Source organism: Schistocerca cancellata, chromosome 5 (genome assembly GCF_023864275.1).
Source record: "Schistocerca cancellata isolate TAMUIC-IGC-003103 chromosome 5, iqSchCanc2.1, whole genome shotgun sequence".
NCBI lineage: Eukaryota > Metazoa > Arthropoda > Insecta > Orthoptera > Acrididae > Schistocerca > Schistocerca cancellata.
Genome location: NC_064630.1, coordinates 584696437 through 584706044, shown reverse-complemented (window position 1 = coordinate 584706044; position 9608 = coordinate 584696437). Strand labels below are relative to the sequence as shown.

Genomic DNA, 9608 nt, shown 5'->3' with positions numbered 1-9608 from the left:
AAAACCGGTCTCCTGTGCCTTACCTTTCTAGTCCCCCACCACCTCACAAAGTCCCACTGTCTGGCCACAGAAGAGGATTCCCCTCATATCTCAATAAGACACAGGACAGGAGCAAGTGAATTACATTCCCTGCCCGGGTTTCGATTACCTCTCGTTGTGCCCTGAAATGACAATTGTGCTTCCCACTATCCTTCCCACCCCTCCTACCATGGTATTCCACCATCCACAGAATGTATGCAATATACAGGGTGTTACAAAAAGGTACGGCCAAACTTTCAGGAAACATTCCTCACACACAAAGAAAGAAAATATGTTATGTGGACATGTGTCTGGAAACGCTTACTTTCCATGTTAGAGCTCATTTTATTACTTCTCCTCAAATCACATTAATCATGGAATGGAAACACACAGCAACAGAATGTACCAGCGTGACTTCAAACACTTTGTTACAGGAAATGTTCAAAATGTCCTCCATTAGCGAGGATACATGCATCCACCCTCCATCGCATGGAATCCCTGATGCGCTGATGCAGCCCTGGAGAATCACAGCTGTCCACAATACGAGCACGAAGAGTCTCTACATTTGGTACTGGGGTTACGTAGACAAGAGCTTTCAAATGCCCCCATAAATGAAAGTCAAGAGGGCTGAGGTCAGGAGAGCATGGAGACCATAGAATTGGTCCACCTCTACCAATCCATCGGTCACCGAATCTGTTGTTGAGAAGCGTACAAACACTTTGACTGAAATGTGCAGGAGCTCCATCACGCATGAACCACATGTTGTGTCGTACTTGTAAAGGCACATGTTCTAGCAGCACAGGTAGAGTATCCCATATGAAATCATGATACCATGCTCCATTGAGCGTAGGTGGAAGAACATGACACCCAATCAAGACATCACCAACAATGCCTGCCCAAACGTTCACAGAAAATCTGTGTTGATGACGTGATTGCACAATTGCATGTGGATTCTCGTTAGCCCACACATGTTGATTGTGAAAATTTACAATTCAATCACGTTGGAATGAAGCCTCATCCGTAACATTTGCACTGAAATGAGGATTGACACATTGTTGGATGAACCATTCGCAGAAGTGTACCCGTGGAGGCCAATCAGCTGCTGATAGTGCCTGCACACGCTGTACATGGTATGGAAACAACTAGTTCTCCTGTAGCACTCTCCAGTGACATGGTCAACGTTACCTTGTACAGCAGCAACTTCTCTGACGCTGACATTAGGGTTATCGCCAACTGCACGAAGAAATGCCTCGTCCATTGCAGGTGTCCTCGTCGTTCTAGGTCTTCTCCAGTCGCGAGTCATAGGCTGGAATGTTCCGTGCGCCCTAAGACGCCGATCAATTGCTTCGAATGTCTTCCTGTCGGGACACCTTCGTTCTGGAAATCTGTCTGGATACAAATGTACCGTGCCACGGCTATTGCCCCGTGCTAATCCATACATCAAATGGGCATCTGCCAACTCCACATTTGTAAACATTGCACTGACTGCAAAACCACGTTTGTGATGAACACTAACCTGTTGATGCTACATACTGATGTGCTTGATGCTACTACTGTAGAGCAATGAGTCGCATGTCAACACAAGCACTGAAGTCAACATTACCTTCCTTCAATTGGGCCAACTGGTGGTGAATCGAGGAAGTACAGTCCATACTGATGAAACTAAAATGAGCTCCAACATGGAAATTAAGCGTTTCCGGACACATGTCCACATAACATCTTTTCTTTATTTGTGTGTGAGGAATGTTTCCTGAAAGTTTGGCCGTACCTTTTTGTAACACCCTATATTTGTCCATCTCTGCACAACCTCTGCTCCCAATTCTTTACTTAATGGCTCGTACCCCAGTAATAGACCTAAATGCAACACCTGTCCTACACATCCTCCCACCACCAACTACTCCTGTCTGGTCACAAACATCACCTATCCCATCAAAGGCAGGGATACCTGTGAAACTAGTCATGTGAGCTAAGCTGCAACCACTGTGCTACATTCTATGTGGGCACAATAACCCACAAGCTGTCTGTCCGCATGAATGACCACCAGCAAACTGTAGTCAAGAAACAAGTGGACCACCCTGTTGCTGACCACGCATCCAAACATGACATCTTTCATTTCAATGACTGCTTCACAGTCTGTGCCATATGGAACCACCCCAGCAACATCAGCTTTTCTGAATTGCGCAGGTGGGACCTTTCCCTGCAATATATCCTATGTTCTCATAACCTTCCTGGCCTCAACTTTCCTTACTCATTGTTCTCTCCCATCCAGCCCCTTCTCTGTTCCCATTCCAGCGCTACACAGCTCTCATTCCTCCATTGCACCCAGTCTTTTTACTTCTCTCCTTTTCTGCTAACACCCCCCCCCCCCCCCCCCTTCTTCCCTACCTCTCCACTGCCATCCGTCTAACCTCCAGACTGCAGCTATATTTGTTGTGACTGTCTTTTTGTTGTGCCTAACTGTAACTTAGCATCCCCACTATATGGTGAGTAGCAACTTTCCTTTTCACAATATTGTAATGTAGAAGCTTTTCTCAGAGTTAATTGAGAAAGAGATATTCTTTTTAAAATTCTGCATTAATTAAATCACAAGGACAGAAATGGATACAGCAGATAAAACCATTGTCACCAATTCAGTAATTAATGTACAAGCACAAAATTATGCCACAACTAATGTGATAACAAATCATAATGAGCAGGGACATGTTGGTGAGTCAGACAACAACTGTGAGTATTATTTAATCTCACCTATGACCGACATTAGCAGTGTCATGATTAATGGCATGACTTTACTTACAGTAGACAAAATAAATTCACAAATATGACCAGGTAGAATTTTTTCACATAAGACTAGTGAAACGTGCAATAGTCCAGATTCTAGTAGTTCTAAAATTTGTTTTGGGTAAAACGGATCCAAATGTAATCAGATACGACTCAATAGGTGTTCTAAATTAAAGGCAAACATTGATATAACTTATGAAATGGATGATGAAAACTCTTAATGATTTTAGGCATGAACAAACACAAAAAATTAATGGAGAAATACAAAACTTTAGTGGATCTAACACAAAAATTTAATAATATAACACAAAAAGTTGAAGATTCTTCAAAAAAATAAACACAAACATTTAATGACTTAATCATGTGACACAAAAATTTGAGAAACTTTCAAACGAACAAATGCAAAAATTTGATGACTTAAGTAAAATGTTGCACACTGACATGTCAAATGATTTAATATGTAAGTTGTCCAAAATGGAAAAAGAGTTAAAAGTGGAGTTATTCACAGGCCCGTCTCAGGAGATAGATAAGCTAGGTAAAAATGTATCAGATGTTGACAAGGCACAGGAGGAAATGAAAGATAAGCTGAAAAATGTGAGTGACACAGGTTAAAAAGCAGGTGACTCATTCACAAATTAATACAAGTGGAATAGAGACCCAAGGGGTAAGGTGTGGGATGCGTCACCAATAGCCTCTCCCACACAAATGTCAACCTCTCCGGCACGTGGTATCCCCTGCTACGCTAACGAGGCTCTGGCGACCGAGTTTCTCCCGGGATAAGGAGAACCCTCTACTAAGTCAACGACCTTCTAGAAGGGCGGATGAGCTGGTAGAGCAAGGGCACCCTCTTGTCCTTGGAGTGAGAAATCACTCCTAAAGACGGAAGAATCACCAAGGGTGGTCAACGGCATAGGATGCTGAAGGCAACGGGAAACCACAGCATTAAAGATCCAATGGATATCCCCAGGAAAACTCATCATGGCAGGGTTCAATGTCAAATTATCCGGAGTTTCAACTCCCCCACTCGGATCTCCGGGGGGGAGAGCCTTGAACAATGCCACAAGTAAATACAAAAATAATGCAACAATAGCAACTTGGAATGTAAGATCATTATACCAACCAGGCAAAGTAAATAATGTTATACAAGAAATGAAACGCCTAAAAATTAACATTTTGGGTGTAAGTGAAACAAGATGGCCTGACTCAGGAGAAATGACCATTGACAACATGAAAGTATATTACTCGGGAAATTCTGATAGCCAGCACAGGAATGGGGTAGGAATAATTTTAGATGAGTATGCTAGTAAATCTGCCAAAAGCATTTTACCAATCTCAGATAGAGTAATCAGTCTACATTTACAAACGAAGCAAACAAATATTAATTTAATCCAAATCTATGCTCCAACAGCCGACAAAGACCAAGAAGAAATAGGAAAATTTTATGAAGAATTAACACAAGCAATAGGAACCTCAAAAAGCAGAGACATTATTATCATCATGGGAGATTTTAATGCCAAAATAGGTGAAGGAAGTGAAGGTGATCTTATCGGACCTTTTGGTTTAGGAACAAGAAATGAAAGAGGAGATTTGCTGTCACAATTTTGCCAGGAAAACAATCTGTGTACTACAAACACATTTTTTAAACTCCCTAAACGAAGACTTTATACTTGGAAATCACCAAGAGACTGTAATGAAGAAGTTTGCAGAAATCAAATCGATTTCATACTTATAAACAAGAGGTACAAAACTTCTATTCATGGTGTGAAAACATATCCAGGAGCTGATATATTTTCTGATCATAACCCTTTAGTAGCAAAGTTCCATGTGAAACTGAAAGCCATACAAAAGAAACAAAAGAAGGACTATATAAATACAACTATTCTAAGAGACCCCTTGACTAAACAAAAGACTTCTGAAGAAATTAATAAGGAATTAGTTAGGATAAAGAATAATCAAACAGAAGACATTGATGGCAAATGGGAACTTATAAAAGACACATTAAATAATGCATGTAAAAACACAATGGCGACCAAACACGACAACATGAAAAAGAAGTGGATGACAGAGAAGATATTACAATTGATGGAACAAAGAAGAATACTTAAAAATAGAGATGAAAGTGAGTATAAAAGATTACATGCAGAAATACGAAAAGAAACACGGCGAGCAAAAGAAGAATGGTACAAGGAACAATGCTCTGAAATTGAGAGTTATGAAACAAGACTGATAGTTTCAACTTACACAAAAAAGTTAAAGATTTAGCTGGACTTAATAAAAAGAAAAGTACAAGTTTATTGTTAGATAAAAATGACAAAATAATTCCTGATATTAAAGGTAAACTGGACAGGTGGACAGAATATGTCAAAGAACTATTTGAAGATACAAGAAAAGATCAAAAATTTTATGATAACATGATCGGAGAATGAGGACCAAGCATATCGAAAGAAGAAATATTACATGTTATCAACAAATCAAAGACAGGAAAAGCCCCTGGACCGGATAAGATACCAAATGACATCCTGAAACTCATAGGAATAGACCATATAGATATATTTGTACAGTTGTTTAATGATATTTATAATTCGGGAATTATTCCTAGGGATTGGTTGACATCTACCTTTGTTACATTACCCAAAAAGGCTAATGCCAAAACTTGTAATGATCACCATACAATAAGCTTAATGAGTCACACCTTAAAGATATTTCTAAAAGTTATACACCAACGAATATACAAAAAGTAGAAGAAGGTATAAGTGAAACACAATTCGGTTTTAGAAGTTCCCTCGGTACAAGAGAAGCATTGTTTGCTTTTAACATATTAGCGCAACGATGTATGGAGGTTAATCAGCCACTATATGTGTGCTTCCTGGATTATAATAAAGCATTTGACAAAGTTCGTCATGATCATCTCATAGAATTGTTAGAAAAGAAAACACTTGATAAGAAAGACATCCGCATTATATATAACCTCTACTACAATCAAACCGCAACCGTGAAGGTAGAAAATGAGTTATCGAATGATATAGAAATAAAGAGGGGTGTGAGACAAGGTTGCGTTCTCTCACCCTTATTGTTTAATATGTATTCAGAAGACATATTCCAGGCAGCTCTATCAGATGAAATAGCTGGCATTAAAGTGAATGGGCTAAACATTAACAATGTTAGGTTTGCTGATGACACTGCACTACTAGCTGGAAACCTCAAAGATCTACAATTACTTCTTGACAAAGTCACAGAAAAAAGTGAAGAATTTGGCTTGACTCTTAACGTAAGCAAGACTAAGTTCATGGTGATATCTAAAACACACCAACAAGAAAATCTTACAACCAATAGGGAAAGAGTCGATCAAGTACGTAAATTTAAATATCTCGGAACAATTGTAAATGAGGAGATTGAAAGCTCAGAAGAAATTAAATCAAGAATAGGACAGGCCAGAAGTATCTTTAATAAGATGAAAAATGCATTCTGTTCGAGAGACATTTGTTTAAACACAAAAATGAGGTTGCTAAGATGCTATGTATTCTCAAAATTACTATACGGAATGGAAGCGTGGACATTGAAAAAGAAGGACATGAACAGTTTAGAAGCTTTTGAAATGTGGGCATATAGAAGAATACTTAGAATTAGTTGGGTGTCGAGGATTACTAATCAAGATGTCCTAAGAAGAATGGGAAAGGAAAAAAGAATTAATTAAAACTATTAAAGTAAGGAAGCTACAATATTTAGGCCATGTTATTAGGGGAGTAAATTACAAAATATTGCAAATAATACTAGAAGGGAAAATTTGTGGGAAGAGAACGAGGGGTAGAAGACGGACATCCTGGATTGACAATTTAAAAAATTGGTACAACTGCTCAACGTCAGAACTCCTTAGATCAGCCAAATCAAGATCAGAAATTGCCATGATGACAGCCAACCTTCTTAGAGGAGACGGCACATGAAGAAGAAGAGACCCAAGATACCTTACCAAGCTGCAAACTATATGTAAAGATTTGCCTGAGGAAGTACAGGAACTGTCCATAGAACTGAATAATTTAAAACTGAGCAGTAAGTTTGTACAGAAAAACCAAGAAAGAATTAATAAGGATGTAAACAATTTAATGGAGAGAGCTGATTTAGGAGTACTAGATGAGGATATAACACTACAACAGAAGGTAGTATAAGAGCAGAAGACCTATGTAGAAGGGGTCAGAGAGGTAGTCAAAGAGAATGAAAATGAATTAATTGCTGGGACTGAATCAGGTTTCAAGTTAGCATAAGAAAAATTGCAGAACAGTTTAACCAGTGGTATTGATATCACATAGGACCCACTAATTGGTAACTATCAGGTACAGTCAGGCACAATAGAGAGCTGATATGCCTATCCAATGATTACCACTGGACCTTCAGGTGGAGAGGGAGGGGAGTATAAAATGCAATAGGCACTGTCAACATCAATATCATCTGCACCAGCATATGTGGAGCATACCCATGTGTTGCTGAACAATGCAACTGCAATAGTGGATGGTACCTCCTGTCTGTCTATTCTCCTGAAGGAAACAAGGAGTAAGCAGCCTTTGTATGTGGGGATAGTAGCTATGAATTTAGTGTCTTGACTTTTGGATTAAATGTGAGTGCAGGAGTCTTCATTAGCTCATTAGGCAAAAGGAGTAGAACTCCTTGATAAAGTCACTGTCTACATGGATAACTTTCTAACAGCAACACTTGCCTGGGAAGAGCATTTGTGACTTTTGGAACATGTACTATACCAATTGTCAGAATATGATATTACATCAAATTTAAAGAAGTCTGAATTTAGGAAGGAAAAGGCCAGATTCCTAGGACACATCATATCACTCCAAGATATTTTGCCAGTTCCAGTGTAAGTAGATGCAATTAGTCATTTACTCGTGCCTCGGAACAAAAGACAACTCAAAGGTTATCTGGGCTTAGTGTCTTTCTTTAGAAAATTTATTCCTGACCAGTTGCTGAAAAGTGATGCCCTGTTAAACTTGTTACAGAAGAATAACTCATGGATATGGACCAATCAGTGTCAAACAAACTTTGAAAACATGAAAGAAGCTCTAATCAATGCATCACATGGACATGTCACAAGAGTTTTGTTTAAGCACTGATGCATCTTTGCAGTGTCTGGAAGCATGCCTATTCCTAATCACAGACAGATGGACCACAAATACGCAAGATAACCATCTTTGCAAGCAGAACTGTTACTGAATGTAAGCAATCAGATTTAGTAATGGAGCTCAAAGCTCTCTCTATACTGTGGTCTTTTTAAAAAAAATTGAATATTATTTGTGAGGAAATACACCAAAGTCTACTGTGACCACTAAACACTTTCTTTTCTCTTGATTTGAAAACTGCTGCACAGGAGGACAGCTAGGGGGTGTCTTTACTTGCAGGAATTCAGTTTTGAGGTAGTGTATATTAAAGACAAACAAAACAAAATTCTTGTGCCTTGTTGAGGCTATCCCTAGGGTTAAACAATTTTTTAGAACTCACCAAATAGAATTCTAAAATCCATGTAACACTTACGCAAGTCAAAACACACCAACCCTATTATATAAAAATGTGTAATAACCTTGCACAATTGCAAGAATAAGATCCACACTGGAAAAAGGTAAATCTCAAACTATGTGAAGCAGATGACGATAATAACTAAAAAAAGTTTTATACTATAATATAAATGCATACTGCTACTTTCATAACAAGCAGTGCCGAATCCTACAAATTATTTGGAAATGTATTACTTGTCAGAAGACCAAACACTCCAACAAATCAAAATTACTTGAACTACATCCAGTAGTTCGCACAAAACCTTTAGAATTAGTATCATTGGACGCTGCCAGTCTTTATCCAAAAGGAAAAGAGGGTTAAGTATTTTATTGCCTTGTTGTTGTTGTGGTCTTCAGTCCTGAGATTGGTTTGATGCAGCTCTCCACATTACTCTACCCTGTGCAAGCTTCTTCATCTCCCAGTACTTACTGCAACCTACATACTTCTGGATCTGCTTAGTGTATTCATCTCTTGGTCTCCCTCTATGATTTTTACCCTCCACGTTGCCCTCCAATGCTAAATTTGTGATCCCTTGATGCCTCAGAACATGTCCTACCAACCGGTCCCTTCTTTTTGCCAAGTTGTGCCACAAACTCCTCTTCTCCCCAATTCTATTCAGTACCTCCTCATTAGTTATGTGATCTACCCATCTTATCTTAAGCATTCTTCTGTAGCACCACATTTTGAAAGCTTCTATTCTTTATTGCCTTATATTATTTTTTTCCAAGTATGCAGTTGTATGCAGTGAGGTCAATGTCTGCCAGTTCTGTTATTAAGTTGCAGATACTGTAAACTGATAATGCATCATACTCCACAGGTAATGAAGGAAGGAATTTATGAGCACAAATAAAATAAATCATATACTCGCATCATGATTCCACCATGAAGTAAGCCCCCATAGAAAAAATGAGTAAGGAATTTAATAGATTTATCAGTATATGCTGCTATACACCACAGAAACATACAAAATGGATCAAGTTATCTCACCATTTCAGCAAATCATTAATAACTTGCCACATACTTTGACAGGTATTGCACCTACTGCATTAATGTTTAATAAATGAGAAATGGACAAGTGGGAAAAACCACAACCAAAAGCACGCAAGTGAGATACATCATCTGCAGAAAAATATACCAAACCTTATTTAATGTAGCAGAAAAGGCCAAGCAGAGAATAAGGGCTTACAACAGAAGATTAGGGCACAATGTACAATACCATATAAGGCAAGAAGTACTGTTGTGAATGCACCCAAAGTCTA

At 38.7% G+C, this 9608-nt stretch overlaps 1 protein-coding gene across 1 annotated transcript; it reads left to right on the top strand.

Annotated features, from left to right (window-relative positions):
• The first annotated feature begins 3270 nt into the window (after positions 1 to 3270).
• Positions 3271 to 9141, top strand: LOC126188697 (craniofacial development protein 2-like). Its single transcript, XM_049930305.1, has 4 exons — positions 3271 to 3403; positions 3920 to 4807; positions 6787 to 6950; positions 9085 to 9141. Exons 1-4 carry the CDS (start codon positions 3271 to 3273, stop codon positions 9139 to 9141), a joined length of 1242 nt encoding a protein of 413 aa, XP_049786262.1.
• The last annotated feature ends 467 nt before the right edge of the window (positions 9142 to 9608 follow it).

What these genes read in the sequence shown, in the direction of transcription:
- LOC126188697 (XM_049930305.1), top strand. Translation starts at nt 3,271, where the DNA reads ATGGAAAAAGAGTTAAAAGTGGAGTTATTCACAGGCCCGTCTCAGGAG. An exon ending in AGACACATTAAATAATGCAT is followed by an intron (nt 4,808 to 6,786) that starts GTAAAAACACAA and finishes CTATATGTAAAG; the next exon opens with ATTTGCCTGAGGAAGTACAG. An exon ending in ATATAACACTACAACAGAAG is followed by an intron (nt 6,951 to 9,084) that starts GTAGTATAAGAG and finishes CCAAGTATGCAG; the next exon opens with TTGTATGCAGTGAGGTCAAT.